The 20029-nt window shown below is 35.5% G+C and overlaps 1 protein-coding gene across 3 annotated transcripts in view; it reads right to left on the reverse strand.

The window, feature by feature from the left end:
- Positions 1–476: 476 nt before the first annotated feature.
- LOC108764279 (uncharacterized) overlaps positions 477–20029 on the reverse strand; it is a 134356-nt gene continuing 114803 nt past the window's right edge. For all 3 annotated transcript variants that reach the window (XM_018512428.1, XM_018512429.1, XM_018512430.1), the window contains 4 exons: positions 10997–11121; positions 9802–10009; positions 7188–7299; positions 477–747 (listed from right to left, as the gene is read on the reverse strand). In XM_018512428.1, the coding sequence (XP_018367930.1) occupies positions 495–747; positions 7188–7299; positions 9802–10009; positions 10997–11121 (698 nt within the window). In that variant the 3' untranslated portion in view covers positions 477–494. The remainder of the gene's footprint in view (positions 748–7187; positions 7300–9801; positions 10010–10996; positions 11122–20029) is intronic.

Below are 20029 nucleotides of genomic sequence, written 5' to 3' on the forward strand. Positions count from 1 at the left end.
ACAAATTTATCTCAGCTAAATGTTGTGACAGTGCATTCAAAATATACATAGCCGTTTTATTCTTTTACAATTTTCTTTCTTATATAACTCTTTTTCCTCTTTATTTTTATTGCACGGAAAAAATGAATATGTAAGTGAAATGATACTGAAATAATAAAAAGTTCGCAAAAGTAACAATAGTAAGAATAAGTAGTTTCTAAATTATTAATCATTTTATTTTTTACTCTTAAATTGACTATCTAGAGCGAATTCTTTTGCTAAAAAATGTGAAAAAAACATTCTTTCCTCATAATACGTCGTCTTCTTGACAATAACTCGAGAAAGTTAACATTTCAGTGAACTACAATTACCGCCGCAATATCTTGCACGATCGAATTTGCTGATGAGATATCGGCTCCAAGTTCATAGAATGACGCTTCTCATTTCAATGCGATATCGCTATATCGATTCGCAATCTGGCACGATCGCAGCGGTGCGGAAAGTTGAGTAGAGTCCTACGCGAGACGATAGTTACTCGCCACGCGAGCACGTTCGCGTTTAATTGCGTTTGCAAACGCACCCTCGGGCGAGTCAGCTCGACGAGACATTTTGATGGACGGACGAGCGACGTAAAGGACATTTCTCACATGTACGACGTTACTTTTGCCTTGCATGTGCGAGAAAGAAACCTTGACGTCACACAGGGCGGTAAAGGTCGAAGTATCATCTTTGATCTTCGCTTTACTGGCGGGCCTATTTTCTCTCCCGCTTCATTTAATGAATCAAAAACAAAATTTTCATTACAGACTATCCATGATGCATATACCATATATATATTCTCATATTTAGATATGTATTTTGCAAAAAGGTAACAGTATATATAGGTACAACGAATTACCGAATATTTGCGTATGCAGACATAATTTGCGCGGCGCAATTTGTTAATTAGTAACTCTTCCAGTTTGGCTAATACGATCCGTTAATAGAACACGTATAGTAATTTTGCACGAATGTTAGTACAACAATTGTTGTTAATACCACGAGTGTAACACAATAGCTTGATTACTCATGTAATATGGTCGGGATATCTGCAATTTAATGCTTCGCAGCAATAAGCTTCATTTAGAGAACAAATTTCAAGATATTTAACGAAGAACAATTGGACCATTAAGTAATTAAGCTTATCAAATTCCTGCTACAATAATATCGACTAGAATTAATTGCAAACTGGAAAATCGCTTTCATATTCATAAAAAGTTGAGAGAAATATATGAACAAGCTTATTGAGGAAAAAAAAGGGTTGCAATTATCATAATACATACAACTATAATTTATCGTCATTTTTTGTGCCAATTATATATATTATTTTGGTAGAACTATATAAATATGTATATTTATCATTACTAACAGTACAGCAATAATAACTATAAAAATAAAGCTTTCCATCATTTTATTATGCAATTGTAGTCACAAACACCAAACTCATTTCTCTCAATGTATTTGCGGACAATCAGTGAAATTTCTCATAACATGGAACAAATCGATGCTTCTGCAACATGGAATAAACAATTTAGGAACGATATATTCCATATTACATACCGAGACTTGCAAACACGCGATCGTGTTGCAATCAAATGAAATCGGTAATTAATTGTCTACTTGCAAGTAGACTTAGCTCCATCCAACGGATTGACGTTCGTTTAATTAAACGCCGTGGATTGTCTTCGCCTGCAGGTAGGCATTTAAGTCAGCGAAGCAAAGTTTCTGCATCGCCGCTGTCGAGACGATGTATAAAATGGCGTTTGCGAAATTCCGCAAACACATACATTCGTATATTCATCAACTCCGGGATTACCCGATGTATCTGGGATCGAAATCAATAACCGTACGCATCACGCGATAAACCTGTATATCCGTTCTCAACAAATATTTGATTATAAATCGCAATAAATGAAAAATATCGTATAAAATTTGAAGATAAACGGTAAAATGAGAGATGCGCAATGCAAAATAAACTGTATCTGAACTAACAGTTAGGAGAGATACGAATAAGCAGATAAAATTATTCGCCTGACTCTTGTCGGATGAAAATTCCTCGACCCGAATCCTCATCGTCCCAAATACGACGTGTTATTTCTGCCGTGCTACGAATTTTCGGGTAAGCCATTCCAATTGAGTGCAAAAACGTATTAAATAAGATTTCCCATCACTCGAAAGCTTGGGAAACTTATTGAAATTCTTTTTCACAATCCTACACATTCCTACATTCATATTATAAATTATAATAGATATACATTTTATAACAAATAAAATAAAAGTTATTCGTTATCTTGTATTTAGTTCCAAAAATGATAGGAAAAAAATGTTTAATGATTAATGTCAACAATTAAAAGCAAATTAATTAAAAATAAGTTTCGACTAATTGTAAATAAGTTTTCCGAAATAAATGAGAATCTAACAATAAGTTCTCCAATTACTTATCGTTCATCTCGTCACCTTGAAGATTTCAGAGTAATGGCGATCTGTGAGTGTCCATCGTACTTTATTCGCTTCGTTTGAATCGTCTTCACGAGGAAGCGCAAGAAATGGCGTTGCCGCGCACAAACGCGATACGTTTTGATATTCGATACGTGACGGCGAGATCGCATATTTCGTCGGGCGCGGAATAAGTCGAGCCGCACAAACCAGACGAAGAGGATGCAAAAGGCGTGGTTGTGGATGCAAGGCGCACGGCTTATAGGTAACAGCCGCATTCCGAGGCATCCCAACACGGCCCCACGTACGTTCCCTATTTTAAGCATCCGAGGCTCGCCCTGCACCTCGTCACGCTTTACCAGAGTCGCGCATCCCACCTATGAGATTCGCGGAAATTATGCCGGGAAACTTCCTACTTGCGTAATGCGAACTAACGCATCAGCGTCTTTCATTCTCTTTGTTTTTGTTTACAGGAAATCAGACGCGCGAAAACGGCGCTGTTCCCGTGGAATTTTTAGCTTCGTAGTGTTATGACGGACACGACGGACACGACGGACACGTGGACGGGCAGACTCAATAAACTGTATTTTCGGAATTCGGAATATGACAAAAATATAACCGGAGAAATACGGGATGTCCAGAGAAGCGAGGTTTTATTAGCGGGGAAAATCGAGGAAGGTCATTCATTCTCATTTTACGCTAAGATAAGAATCACGCGGAAATAAGTACATCAATAGAGACGAAAAATAGATAAAAAAATCTAACCAACATAATGCATCAACCCGTAATCAGGTTTTTATCACGACGCAAAATGAATTATGCCGTCGTTATACGTAATCCGCTTCTTGTCTCTTTCACAAACGCAAAATCTAGCTCGAACGTGTAATGACCATTAATTCTATTTATGTGGAAAACTTAACAGAAAATGTTATTAACATGTTAAACACATTTAACGGAAAATGTTATTAACACAATTTAACATTTCCTAAATATAAATTAATATAAACATAAATATTAAGTTGTAATAAAATTCGTAGTGCTGCAAACTTCAAGATTCAAGCAACTGTAACTTTGTTAAAAATGAACGAAATTTAAATTAAAAAAAGAATTTTTAAGTATGAAAATTGGAATTCTCTAAAGTATACAAAATATTTGTATACTTAAAAAACCTTTCTATAATTTAAATTATATAATTTAAAGAGGCGAAGAGAGACGAAGTGAGAAAATGTTCAAGCATTTTTATAGAAAAATATTAAAAACAATATATTAAAATCAATTTATATAATTAAGTAGGTAATTTCTATTAAGTATTATATAATTATCAAGTGTTGTGTAAGTGGAAATATCCAGCAAAACTAAATAGAAGAATTCAGAGAAAAAAGCAGAATGAAATAAACTGTAATTAAATTAATAACAGATGCAGATATTTCTCGGGAAATGCATTCGCACACAAGTAACTTGTAATTGGAGATGTAAAATACGCGTTCGTCGATTATTTGCGAGTTTATAAGCCATAAACGATTCAATTGTTTCTACTACGATTCTCGTGAAATTAAAATATTGGAATTCTCTCTGAGATTCATTAACGCTTTATAAGTTATATGGATTTTATTACGTATTCGTTAAAAAAAGCGACTCAAATGCACGTTTATGCATCCGTGACTCTTATTTCGCTAAATCCACGTCCAATATCGAAAAGTCGCGTGCAACATTGTATGATTCAATTTTAAGGTAATACATTTCATTTTACGGTTATCCGAGTTAGAAGAAATGCGATAACATGACTCATATTCCGCGTCGTTACTCACACACATATTTTATTCCCATCTTTCTTACGTTTACGCTGAACGCGCCCTTCTTGTTAAACAAAACCAGACGGACGCAATGTTAATATGATATTGTCAATGTCAACATATAACTTGTGTTAGATCAACCCTGACAGATTCGATAATACGGCTTCAATAAAACGGCTTTAATAATAGAATCAATTCGTAGTAGTATTTCAACGTCTGGTCAACGATGAGTTTCATACCACTGAGTATGCGAACTAAATTATTTTATACCTGTCATTGGATCATCGTATAATAACTATTCACACGTTCGAAACCCTTTGAAGTTACTTTGCGCTTCCAAGTTGTATCAGCACAATCGATACACAGGTTTATAACATTTAATACGCGTTTAAAAAATATTACTTCTAAAGCATGTCAAATATTCTTTATGTGTGAAATGGGAAAATAATTTACATCTCTTCCAGATGATTTGATATTCAAAGAATTATTGTTCTAACAATGTTTTTTTTACAGTACCAAATGTACAGTACAAATATGGAGAAATTGCAATAACGTTTTAATATTCCAGTAATAGTTTTACAATAATAATTTAAAATTACAATATTACATTTTACATTAACGTTTGCGTTTTCTCTATAATAATTAACGTAATTCTTTTACAAATAAAAACGTAATAAGTGTAAAAATGTATTTTTAAAATACATTTATTATAAAGCTTATCGTTATCGTTTTTCCATTTTTTCGTGCATGTTCATTTTTTTGAAAAATGAGTTTATTTTTTATTCCGATTCCGCAATTTGTTAGAGATAAATATCTGTCACTTGCATTGCAGATGCATCTTAACGAACCATCTGTTTTGGACAGCACAAACTCGATACGTCAACCTTATCTGAGATTTATTAGTCGCCGAACTGTTAATAGTAATGCTCTCGCAAGAGGACACAAACTTCGTCCATCTCCGGCGTTTCATCAGTCCACCGCTTATATCAGCAACAATCAATCAATATTTACCATCTATCCGTCTTTCGATTCTTGTTTGCGAGATGTGTATGCCCTCGATAATGCTGATTCACAATATTGAACATCTGCGTAATATATCCTATGCGCAAGAAAATACCGCCAAATACGTGCGAGAAGATTTCGAATATGAAAATCCTCAAATAACGCCTCTTTCATTTAAGCTAGCGAAATTAAAAAAGCTTTCACACATACCTTTCGCAATAAAAAATTCATACGTTAAAATATCTCGTCGCCATGATTAATATCACAATCTATATTTTATTAAACGTATTTCACATTGTATGCCGCTTTTATTTAAGATATTACGCGACGCGTAAGTATAAATCCGTTTTTAATTTAAAAATTTTTAATTAAAAAAGGTATATATAATATTGAATAAAGAAAACGTAAACTAGGAGAACTATAGAACGGAGATAGGCATTCAGGGACGCGCCGCATGACTGTTTTGCGTGATGAGACTTTACGATGTGTCGAGAGATCGATTGTTTATCTTCACCGTCAAGCTTCAAAGGGGAACTGATCAATACTTAATTCTCAGCGATCTTACTGATATTTCAGCAAATCGATTAATTTTACTCCCGGCGAATTGTTTATTCCTAATTTCCCGATAATTGTCCCTCGTAAATTCTCCATACTTTCTACATCGCTTCATAATTAATTTCCGCACCGCATCCTTTGATCTCCGACGTTCAACGGTGGTAAATTAAGCCATCAATGGATGCTTTATTGACTAGGAACTTCAATAGAGGATATTTCAATAGCAATTGCAATATGGCTTTATCATTACTATGGCTTGTTTATCCCCTATCTCTCATTCGTTTTATAATAAATGAATCGATTGTTTCAAATAAATATTAACATTATATACATATGTATTACCTAGAAATGCTCTAATGAGAAATTAATAATTAATTATCAATTATTAATTTAATTATCACAATTCCTCTTTTGAAATTTGTCGGCTAACCAAAAAACTAAATAATGAATAATTAATATTAATCATTAATATTACATCAGCTTGATTTTCTCATTGGAAAACGTTAAAATTTGTTTAGGTATTTCTGCCATGATATCAATACAAAACGTTCTATAATTTTTCGATATATTGAGAATAGATGTATTATAAATCAGTCGAAGAAGTTGATGAGTACAATGACGCGTAAATGATGAAATATCTTATATACAACAGCGAAATCTCCAGCGCGTTGTATATTTGTTAAATAACTCTTAGCTAATTAATCTTCGAGGTTGAATCGCGTTTTTAGCTGCATGGCATGCGTGATAGACGATCAATGCTTAGCCGTGGATCGACGTTTAATCACAATGACTTGGGAAACGCGGGGGGTTCTCGCATTACACCCGGCACCCGGCACCCGGCACCCGGAGTAGAGAACGGTCGATCGGATCGCTATTGGATGACAATGTAACTGGAAACAGCGGCATATTGCTGCTTAATAGGATAGGATTATCGCAGCCGCTTAATCATCGGCCGCGGCACTACTGCAGTCGCTGATGGCTTGTCCAACACACAACGGCCTGTTGGCGCTTCGATCGAACATGCCGCGGAAGCCCCGCATTGGCGATCCTGCCCACGTAATATCGACATTAAGGCATGGAAGATCCATGCTGGCTTAGTGTGGATAAAAGTACGACGATAAGAATTTTTTCCGCTATATCGGCGATAACGGCGTTCTCGACGACGCCTTGTGCAATTTTATCGCGGAAATATGAAATTTATTTTTGTTGGAGTTTTCTTATTGACGTGTCAGGTTTGACACGTTAGTTTATATTTCTTGTGTGTGCAAGAATCTGTTACTTTACCGTTTACTAAAGGAGAACGCTACAACAATGAAGGAGAAACGTACGGTTTGCGTCACGTACAGTTTTAGCGATTAGATGATACAATCTTAATGAACTCACCAGATATTGAGGAACTTCTCCCGAACTTTCCGCTTCATGCTATCACTCTTCCGACGATACTGCAATCTGCGGCAGGATTCCATATAGATGGGCTCCGGAAGCTTGTAGAAACCTGCGGAAGATGGAGATATCCAGATTAAGCTCTTGGAAAGTTTTGAGTTTTTGCGGGCAGGAACTGTGCCATGCAACAAAGGATCGTGAAGGAACATCGAAGATGGAACGCGGTACGCCGGAGCAATTTTTCGCAAACTCTACGTCATTTCACGTCGTAACAAGATTTTATAAGGAGAGTTTCATGTGCTAAGAGTTGCCTATACACGTCCCGTCCCAGTTTCACCGGCTTTCCCCTTTATCGGCAGATTCTTAGAAAATTTTCTATCCTCTCTTAGCACAAATTTTGTAAGGGATCAAATTACACAGACGTAATAAAAGTGCAGATTACGAAGTTTTCTGAATTAAGTTTCTGCGATATGGAAATAGCTCCGACTCACATCCAATCAAAAGATAACGATAGAAGGTTGAGATAGTGATTAATATAACGGCCATACACAAGCGCGGAATGTTTTTGTTCGTCTACGCTTGAATCAACTTCTATATGAGCTCAACTAGAAATTGAAGATAGGAATAGCTGGAACGGTTCCTTGCATGGACAAATATTTATTCAGCGGCCAAGCATGGCGCTGTTTATCCGCTCGTATATCCGTCGCTGGTCTCAGATCGGGCGGCGTCGTAAAATCTCTCTCGCGAACTTTTATATCTAACCGAGATGACCGACCTATTTCAACGTAAAGTTCGACTCAGTATGGGACATCAAATCTCAAAAAGAAAAGTTATCGCCACAATTGCGTTGAAAAAGTCAAGTTGAAACATGCACATACTTTTTAAGATTAATCTTTTACAATAACCCGGAGATACTTCACTAAAATGTTGAAAGAAAGCATATCACGTTTCAAATTATGATTTTTGTTATTTCTTCGTTATCTTTTCCTATTCATTATTTATTTATTTGTTTAGAATTATTGCACATTATAATGAAGATTGTCGAGATATGTATCTTTCGACTTTATCGATGTGCAATAAAATTGCCTAATAGTAATTATTTTAACAAGTGTAATTTCCTTAGCTATTATTTAATTGTATACTATAGATCTGTTTTCTGTGGCTAAACTAGTGTGCATTTTCGGAACTTAAAGTGAGAAAGGTATATGTTTGATATTTGTCGAAAACGAGAAAGAGAGTTCTAGTGTAATCTGGTGCAGGAACAGAAAACAGACTATATGTTTGAAATTAGTGGGCAACTATTTGTGTATCTAAATATAGTAACAAAATTTTCAATTCGTTGAAAGGATTGCCGTGTGTTGTGTGACAATTCAATTTCCAAATGTTTCCCAGTTGTCGAGGACCATCGAGAGCAAAGAATTTGTGAACAATGTAGACTGCACTCTTGCATTAAATCGCTAAGATATCAATACAGCTTTTGTGTTAAAATTATTATCGAGAATATATATTTGGGAGGGCGTGGTATCGGATATCATACAAAATAATCTTTAACAATGCAATACGAAAACTATTTAAAATTAATGAACGAGAATATTCCTCACATTTTCATTCCTCTGAACTTTGACGTTACTAAAATTCCATTTCTACTACTTTTTACTCGAGACTTCGCTAAACAAGAGAATACTTAAACAATGAATTGAACTCGAAAGAACGGATTGAAAAGGAAGAAAAGCGCCCATGGCACTTTACTCCAACAAGGTCCATATTTATCTTCAATTTCATTTTCTTTTCACTATATGAGGCAATAAAACAAAAATTCCTTATATCCTGTCTATAATATATTATAGAAACAATCATATTATCTGTATCGGTACACCAATATATAGACGTCCATTCTCGAATTTAACATAAAAGAGTAGTGCCGCAACAATAAATTAATTTTAACAGTAGCGTGCACTTCGATGCATTACGATAATGGACCCGTGGGTCCATAGGTGCAATCATTTGACGAATAATGACGGCCACCCGCAGACGACCAGAGCATTTCATTTCGCTAATGTTCGCTATTTAATGTCAAAAGTAAGACATTATTTCGAATTTCTCCGTTCCGTTGGATTATCCCATTCACTTTTACCACTACGGTCACCGCCGCGAAATCCGATTACGAAGTTCAATTACGAAACTTATTTCCAGAAGTTTTATACATGTTACTTATTTAAGCAACTAAAGCTGATCATTGTCGTCAAAATTAGAAACGACGATTATCGAATTATAAATTATATCAAATTACAAATTTGGCTCGTTATAGTAATACCTAAAAATTTTAAATTTTACGTAAAAGCCAAAATCGAACGTATGAAAAATATTAATGTGTAATGTAATAAACTTTAGAATTATATGTTATAAACTGCTTATAATATAATCAAATTTAATCTTGGGGAATAAATTATATCGTCGCATTACAAAGTTACAAGGAAATGCAGTAAAAATATCTCACAAATTCTGTTAATTTGTGATATGACATTTGCAGAATTTCCCTGAAATAAATCTGCCAGAGACTTAGGCATAACAGGGACACTCTAAATGCAGGAACGAAGTATGTGGTTACACTTACTAAGCCAGCTCAGCTGATCATTGTTCTCCAATTTGTTCTTGAAACTGTCCACTTGGCGTTTGAGTTCTCGTAGAGCGAGAGAGGGTGTGGCGTATAAAGCTTCCTGATGTTCTCGTAGTTGCCGCTCTAAAGCCGCCACGCGCCTCTCTAAAGCCCAAAGTACCTCCGCCTCGATCACCCCGGAAGAAGCGGGATGAGCGCCGACGATCTTAAAAAGCAACCAGCTAAGTACGAGAAGGGTACTCTATGCGCGTTTACAATATTTTGTGTAAAAGAAAATTAACACATTTTTTGTCTAAAATCATATCGCGCGTTTGTCCCGTTCACCAATAAACTGTTTATGTAATTGGACACTTTTTCATCATTTTTCTTTACAATTTTATGAAATATTATAAAATAAGATGGAAACATGTTCTAAAATATGAGAGAGATACTATAATAAAACTAAGCGTTCGATCTAATAATTTAGACAGTTTTATATTCACTATGTATGTATATATCTTGCTCGAAATTTTACTCTCTAGCTCTAGTTGAATTTTTCCATTAAGATTATAAGATACAAAAAAATTTGTAAGCATTAAGATACAAATCTATGCGTATATTTATCGTGATCAGGAAAAGTGTCTTTTGCATTTTATTATCAAATGAATTTTACATTCCTGACAAACATAGATCGATATCCTCGTAAATATGTAAAGAACTGTATGCAAATGAAGCAGTTATTTATGAAAAATAATCAAAGTTTGAAACTCTTTTTCAAAGTCACAATAAATTCATAATGAACTTTGCCATCAACATTAATTCGAATGATAAGGCTAATTATGATAATATAACGATTGTTTGTTGATTTAACGCACAGATTAAACGCTCATTACTCAAATCAAGACATCATTTGTTTCAAACCTAACCTATCATCCCTACCGTAATAACCGTAAAATCTGATAGAAAGAACACAATTCTTTCATTCATCAAACTTTTTCGAATAAGTAAACAAGAAACTATTTGCCTTTTTTTGCGGAACGACTTCCACAAAAAGCATTTTTATCGAAAGCTATTTCCACAAATTTCTTCGAATAAGAGTAACAAGAAACTCTTTGCCTTTCTTGCAGAGCAACTTCCACAAAAAAAAATTGATCAAAAACTACTTCCTCAAATATGTGATTAATTACGTAGAATAAAAATGTAAATAAAATACCTGAAGAACATAAGGCGTGTCGGGCATGTTCGCCGGTAGATGAGTTGAAATATTGAGGAGCTTGTCCCCCTTGCGAAGTTTTACGATGTCCAGAGGACCAGCCTCTGCCGCGCTTCTAAAGAGTTCTGCAAGACAAAACGTAGATTCTCTTTTGTTGAATTGATTTCCATCCATTTTCTTTCCTTCTACCGGAAGAAAGTTCGCTTGCGCAGTTCCTTAAATTTACCTTCATCTCACGAGGCAACAAGACGATTATCATTCCCACATCCGCGCCGAGAAAAAGTGAGAAAAAGTGAGAAAAAGTGGCGTACAAACAATATTTACGATACCCCGGTTTCGATCCCCGGTATTAACTGTCCGCCGTTTACCACCGTTTACTATATTACCGGAGGTGATATTAACTTTATTAAACGCGCCCTGCTGGCGCACGGGAGATCGACGGCCGTCTCCCAATTACCTCGGCTTCCCGACAATGCGACCGGCAAAAAACGACGACACGTACAAATGGCCCCTGGCCGCGCGACGCGTGCATAGAATCCCGGCCCGTCTCACGAACGGCGACGTACTCTTTCCGGTATATCGAGCGAGTAAAGGGAAAGAGCGATGGAATGGTGTTTTGTAAGTGCATGTTTTATTCATAATCGAAGCGCCACGCTACCCACCGAGTGTAACGGCCGTGTATTACTGCGTCCCGCAGTAATTACGATCGACGACACGGTGTCGGAATGACGGCCGTAAATGTGCTTTCCTCTCTATCTATATATATATATACGCTTCTCGGAAAGTTTCAGGTTTAAACGAATAAATAAAAGTGAATTCTAGATGTTGGTTCCTGCGGTTGCGGTTCTCTTTATTTTTTAATTTATATAAAGTAGAAACACAGAAAAGAATTCATGAATACATATAGAAATAAAAGACGATATAAAAAAAATACCGAATATAACTCTTAATTAATTCGCGGAATGTGACGCATTCTAACGGACATTTAATTTAATATTTAATTTAATATTTAATTATCTGGTTCCTCGAAAAAATCGCGAAATTTGTGAGAATTAAAATAAAACGTAAATATATGTATAATATTAATTAATTAAGAAAGATCAACACCGAACTTATCAAAAAATGCAACATTGATTCACTTCTGGAAATATACCGTAGCTCTCCTATAAAAGAACACTCCGTGTTCATACGCGAACGAGCCTGCATCACTTCGAAGAATAATATGAAAAGGTATAAAAATTTTCTGAATAAATGATACAATCCGTGCTATTTCCGTTTGTCTTATTTTAGCGGGTACATGCAGTAACTTGAAATATTGAAAAGCTCAACACGTATATAAACGCGTATTCGGCTTTAGATTCAACAGCAGCATCCGACAAGCGGCTTCCGTAATAACTAATGAATGAATTCATTTTATACCCACGATGAAATATAGATGAATAACGTAACCGCATGGTCCAATTATCTTGCGAATAGTGCGATGTTACGTCGATATTATACCACATCGAAATGAAACGAAATTGCGTGATATTTCCGCGAAAGCGGGTAATCTGTTACTCATTCAAATTACAAGCGCAGCAATGATCGATTTTGAATAGCGCATCTTAAATATACTAACGGAGAGAGAGAGAGGGAGAGAAAAAGAGAGAGAGAGAGAGAGAGACGTGTTTTTCGCGATCTCAATGTAAAATACACGTCTAGTCCTGTTCTGGTGTGAAAAATGGAACCGCAGCGAAACCTGGCGCGATCATTTATAAAGAGTCTCGCACTTTTCAGTTTACCCCCTGACTGACGTGCACGCCTTGAAATAGAATAAAAATATTTCAAGAATGCGTTTTCCACGTTGCGCTTGTCTCGACCAAGGAAACGGCGAGAGAACGGAATTCGAGCAATGAAACATGAGAAATCATAGTGTTTCACAATTTATCTGAATCGAAGTTGAAATGAAACACCTAGTGGAACGTTGTCACGCATTCGTTCAGTTTTATGTGCGACCTTTACGAGGGAACGCGGCTATTTTCGTCAGAATTTCACCGCCAGAACTGGGAAAAGAGATTCGCGTCCACGGCGAGAGCTATCATCGTCATCAAACTTCGGTTTTTATTTTTAGTGGTACAAAGTGCAATCAAACTCATCACGCTTCGCGAATTGAAATAGGCGAGCTGTATTCAGCGCCTGCGAAATATGGGTTAATTATATTTTATTCAACAGTAAATTTGCAAAGGATTCAAAAGGTCCATGTTCATCCACTGCGCTACTGAAACTCACGTTATCTGTTCATTGTAAATAAAAGTAGAATAGAACTAGTAGAAGATAACAATAATAATAATTATTTACTAGACTTCCCATTATAACATAGTGATATTAGCAAGCGTAGGAATATATCATGACATTTTAACGTAATGTCTTCATCCGAGCTGCACAATTTACGAAAGAGAAGACCTCCTGGGAATGTGTTCTTCGGATCACTGAAAAAAGAATGTAGTAATAGTTACCAAATGTCAAGTGAAATAATTTCAATTAAATGTTTGATAAATATAATACAAATAATTTTACTTTTCTAAATATTTAGCAAGTACTACAAAACATAATAATGCGTAATCAACCATTTAGTAATAATAACTATTATTTATATATAGAAAAATAAAATTATTTTATATCGTATATACGTAATCGAATATTTGATTGAAATTAGTTTACTTAATATTTACGGCTTCACTCAATATTAGTGGCTATTATCAAACTCTTTTTCAACGTAGAACGTCCCCTTTAGAACATCCTCTGGACATCTTTAGGACATATTTTCTCAGAGATCTATGTTGTACATATATGAATTGATACTCGCGGATGTGGAAAATACCATGACATGTTGATAGTCGCAAACCACGTCAGTCGAGCCACATTTGATTTATCGGAATTATAGCTAACAGTGCGAGGAATGTCAGAACGCATAGCATAAATACAACGCGTGTCCACCACACCCACGCACGAATTCGAGACGCTAATTGAACCTAGAATCGTTTGCCGAGGCGGCAACAGCGCGGCAGCGAGCCGCATTTACAACACAATACGCGAGAGGCGCAACGAGATTTATTGTGAATCTCACCCACCTAGAATTTGACGGTTTTTTTTAACGCGTATGCCGTGTGTCAATGGAATTTGCGAGGTTTAATTAAAAAGATTTAAAAACAAATAAATTAAAAAGATTCCATTGACACACGCCGCATGATTTTCCCTTTTCAATGCGTCAGTACAGCGTCCATATAGCACCGTTTCAGATTTCTCGCAATGCAATGTATTGAGCTTTCTGCTCGTGCACGCGCAAATCGTCGCAATATAATCGAATAAAATAAATAAAATAAAGCAGATCTTTTATTAGCTTTGGATATTTTTATATACGATTTTCCACTCTTTAGAAAAGCTTTTTTCCAAATTCATAAGCATTCACTTCACGCGCAAGTGGAGCTATTTCTGAAATACAGTATAATACTTCTATACGGTAGGGATAAAATTGCTGCATAATTTCACTTTGATCACGGGTCATTAAAATACGTAGCAATATGATAAAACAATAAAACAAATTTCATGATTTCACATAATACATAAAGTAATAGTTAAAATAACGATATTTGCGTGGTACATATATTTGTAAACATTTGTTCAGCGTCTATCGAATTTAACTATTATAAACGGCGGAAATGTTACAGTACAATGAAATACAGTAAAAGCAAATATTGTGTATCAACCCCGTATATTGTTTAATAAAAAAAAAGAATCGCAAAAGAGAGAAAGAGAAAAAAGAATATTGGCTGGGGGTTTCATTTTTTTGCTTGACATATAAAATAACATGTAAAAAGTAATTAAATTTTTTATTTTTAGTAGCTTTTTATTTTACACCGATATAATACGTAACAAAAAACTGATTGAACTTTGCCAATGCAGTTGCACAACCGATTCACTAATGTCGTTCGCTCAATTACGTTCCGGTCCATAATATTCACGTCAGTTGGCGATCCGTTCCGCCGTAAAAACGCTCGAGCACCCCGTATAGCAAGTGCGATTACAACAATCGCATGCACACGCGTTCACTTTTTTTCAGAGTACTTAAACCTTTACGAGTACCAAACCATCAAATTTTCGTCCGCGTCTCATGGGCGTTATGGCGCCGACCCGGTCCAGCTCCTTCTTCTCTCGAGTTTGTTCACCGACCGTGCTTACGATTTACATGATAATGTACTTGGAATCTGAAGCGGGATGGAATATCTCCCACGCGCGTGGAAAAGCTTGGAAATTGGCTTGAAGATATTTCAATACTTGTATTACTCAAATAAGTTCGAATACGCGAGATTCCTGACGTAGAACATTTGAAATCCTTGATTAATCGCGTACACAATACGTACATGATCCGAAGATTTATGGAGCTTTTCCCTCATTTTTCTCTTTCCCTCTCTCTCGGTACATAATTAATATCAACGTATAAATTTTAATTAAATATAATAATTCCTTTCGTAATTTTAAAATTATTACGTCGTATAATTTTTAAGGATGTAATAATATTAAAACTTTTGAATACGTATATCAATTACTCAATCTCGTATGAGTAGTTCATTGTTTAAATCTTAAATTCAAAACCGTGTTGTAACTTTTCACTCTTTGAATATTCAAAGTCGCTAAAAATTCAATGTAAAGCTAAAAAATCACGTTTTTCATCAAATTGAATAACATCAGGCTATTGATCGTGAAATTGATGACTCGAAAGTGAAACATCCTATCATTACTCAACTTCATTCAAACTTAATGGAAGTAGACATTGATCGAGAAAAAAATATTCACTGAAAAAGTTGAGGTTTCACTTTTTTTCCCTTTTCCCTACCAAGAATATATGACGATGCCGCGGATTTTCTTACGTATAATCATGATGTCGAGAGTCGTACGGGAGAGGAGCAAGTGAATAAATGTTCGGCAACAAATTTCTGACAAAAGTGAAGAGGATGAAAAGAAAAGGGTAAGGCTGAACATATTTCTGCGGTGAAAAAAAAGTCGTCCGAAATCGAGCGTGCAACGTGAAACTGAATATTTCCATTTTTTTTTAATCCTCTCTTCCAGGAAAGATACATGATGAATCGAAATATCGATCTCTATGTACAAGTGTTTATTGGTCACTATTGCTTGCGCCACTTTAATCGGGTTACCGCACCATATTTTTCTCGTAAATACCGCGATTCTTTTATTGGAGGAAAACCAATACACAGTTCATACAAATAAAAAGATATCCTTGCTTTGAAGAGACATGGAAATATGTCCATTTGATATGCAAAAATCAGAACCTTTCGTTATCGGGCTTCAGCTTGTTGAATCCATGCAGACATGATAAAACTTTTCATTTACAGAATGCTAAATTCCCAGTTGCAGCTCCGAGTAAGGTATATCTTAAAAAAAAAAGAAAAAGAAATAAAGACAACATTGTTATTATGCACGGCTTTGGTATATATAATATCAAACTATTCTGTGTATATATATAAATATCAAACTATTCGGCTTAAAATAATACAAATAATTACTAACACAACAGTACATCTCGTTCCTTGTTAAAAAAAATAATTTATTTCTCACACGGTACTATAAAGTAATAATTATCAGCATATTTGCTTTTTTGCAACAACCCTCAAGTAATGGCGCATCGCGCAAGTCGCAAAAAACAAAAAGCCAGGATTAACGGCAACCCCTTCATCATAATTCCGGAATTTACCTCGGAGGAACTTCATCTCGGAGGTTAAGCCGAGATATCCCAAATAAGTCTCTTACTCCCGTGAAATATCTACCACAATGAGGACCCATAAATGTGTGCGGATTACGCGAATAAATAAAATAAAAAGTTTTGCGTTCACACTGGTCGCAAAAACTTATCGTGGACTTGTCTGCGCGTTTTTGCCGGCGTTATAAAACTGGGAGAACTTTCGCGATCCGTAAATATCACGGATAATAATACTGGAGTTTCGCATTTAAAAATATAGGCAGGTAGGCGTTGACGGGCTATTTTTCTAATACAAACATTGCAGAGTTTTTATTTTTCTATACGAAAAGGGCACATCATACGTAAAAATATTCTGCATACGCACGCACAGATGCGTATTATTTTTATAAAATCAAAGGCTTAAATAATAATATCGCGTGAACTTGGAAATTAAGGGGATCCTAAAGTCATCTCTGTTTATCGATTGAATAGAGCTTAAACGTACGGTTTAAGTGTCATTGACACATTACTACACTACACATTACTGTAACATCAATAACATCTCACGCACACATTTTCGTATCGATTAGATACGTCTAATACCCGTTTCTACCATTGTAGATTTAACTGTAATTTTTGGTTTAATTTATTTTTTATCTTTTCCTGCACAGAGAGAATTTTCTTTTAAAATTGACCCTGAAAATATGATAGTTGTGGTACAATACAATATTTTAAAGATTTTTACCATGCACTTCAGTAAAGTTAATTAAACTTATTTTATACTTTATTATAGTTTTATTAATGAATGAGAGATATTTACATTAAAATTCTTCGAAATATAATATAGTCCGACGACTATTATATTTTCAGGGTAAATTCTAAGAAAAAAATTCTATAATTCTAAGAATTAGAATAGAATAAAGATTAAATTAAGTCGGGACTAAAGTTAATCTATATTGATTCTGGAAAAGGATTTTCAAATCTGTAAAAAGAAAAAAGAAATTACGAGAGAGAGAGAGACATAAAAATTATTGTCGATAAAAGTTTAGTCGATAAAAGAGACGACTATATCAGGATTAAGCCTTAAAAAGTAATTTTTGTTTAAACTTTATAAACAGTCCGACGAGTACATGTTTCTTGAATAAAGGTTAATCCTTTCGGTATGCTCATGCATAAGAACGACAAGTATCGATATTTCCTAACGATATATAATGGATATTTCTGGAACAATTGTCTATAGCGTGTCTCTCTACAGTGTGTATCGCCCTCCTCCATTAGAGAGTTAGAGAAATTCAAGCCACTTAGCAAACCGCGAAGCACCTCGAGCGTCGAAAGGTTGAACGGATGAGTCTTAAATTAGACTCACCGAGCGCGGTGTAAAGGTCGCGCAGGAGAGAGATCGCTGGGGGTTGGTTGGCGAGTTATAAGAATTCGCGAGCAAAACTTTCATCGAACGCGGCATGCGCGATCGTTTGTCAAGCAAACGCTCGACTGATCAGCCTTAAGGAGCGGTCGGTGTGGCCGACGCGCGACGGCGCGGCGCGATATATCGAGCACTTTAAGCACCCTCCGTAATTCAGGGCGACGATGATTGGCCGTCTCCGAATCACGTACCGTGTCGCAATTAGACCTGATCGCACATACACAGTGTCAATAGGCTTTGAGCCGAAGAGTGCTTCTGAAAAGGAGATTAAGGATGTCTTGGGAGCAAAAAAAAAATCCGGAATCAAGGTTTGTAGAGTTATAGAAGCGACATAAATTACAAGAGGTAAAATAAAATATGGAACACACATTCTCTGCGCGAAAATAAAATTCGTTTTAATGATAAATATTGCCGTGCAGAATATATTCAACATGATGAAAAATATGCGAAATAATTTATACGCTCTTCTCATGGAATACTTTCACAAGTTTCATAATTTATTATTAATGCTAACTTCAAACTAAAATAAAACTCGCATTTATGTAATTCCATGTCGCTCACCTCAGAGGAGACGTGTCATTTGATAATGTAAATTAAACTTTTGGTCATTTATTTCAAGTTTGATTTAACTAGATTAATGGACGTATTTCGTTTTCACGCGATCAACTTTCATAAACATTTTTTTCATAATGTATAAGAAATCCAAGCGCTACAATTATGATTTAATTCATGTAATTTAATTAATTTAATTATTAAATATGTACGTTATACGTATATAAATACTTCAGTAATATATTATCGTTATTTGCAATGAAAAGCGCTACAAAAAGTCTGACGAAAATTTGTTCGCTGAAAATCATATTTGAATATATCTGTATGGTTCCTCTGCGTCAGAAAGAGCGCGGTTTGATTAACAGCTAAATTAAATATCCGTTTGTCAAAGCTAGTAGTGTAATCGAGTTCCGTCCATATGTCGAAATAAAGCAGCAATTTCGAATGAAAGCCCCACAATTATTCCTTTTATTTACATACGTCAAAAACTTTGTAAATGTTTTATAAAATTCCTATCACTGGCGAGGTGCGTACTATATGAGAATCCCGATGAATATCGCGTTGCATCTCATAACGAGATCTTTGTTGTTGTTTTAATTATCTTCGTTAAATTAATGAATTTTCTCTTATAAAATGTAATTAAAATCTTTTCTTCGTTCACCACCGCGTCCGAATTTATGAAACTCGACGTATTAGCGAGGCACGGATACATGAAACTCGTTAAGGAAACAGAATGGTCCAGTCGTTGCGTTGGGTTTTATTGTCAGTTTACACGCAACGAAATGCTATCAGATTCGCACGATGCAAAGCGAAATGAAGCATATATAACCGTGCGCATATATACGTACGTGAAGGAAGGGTGACGGGGAGATCGGTGGGGGTAGCTATCTTCTAGCCGTCCATTGACAATAATAGGATAATGAATCGTGAATCATGAACGTACGGCGGACGATTATATTTTTATTGTGACCCACGCTCAATTTATTCATTATTTTGTTGAGGCCAATATCATTGGGGCGAGGTGTAGGACGCGCTATCGCCGTCGGAAGGCGTTCGTTCGAGACGGCGTCGCGTCGTTAGCGACGTCGTAGAGATCCACCGCTACGTACACGTCCAATGAAATCAGAAACTCGCGAAAAACTTCGTTCAAAACGACGTATTTTATCTAGAAATCCATTAAAATTCCTCGGGAAATTAAAATATTTATAATACAACTAAAAGGAAAGTGTGATTCTCCTTACGCAATAAGGGACATAAAATAAAATATTTTCGTACAAAATTTAATTTTCATCAAACAAAAATTCACTTTAAAAGATATCTTCTT

This window comes from Trachymyrmex cornetzi, unplaced genomic scaffold (genome assembly GCF_001594075.2).
Source record: "Trachymyrmex cornetzi isolate Tcor2-1 unplaced genomic scaffold, Tcor1.1 scaffold406, whole genome shotgun sequence".
NCBI lineage: Eukaryota > Metazoa > Arthropoda > Insecta > Hymenoptera > Formicidae > Trachymyrmex > Trachymyrmex cornetzi.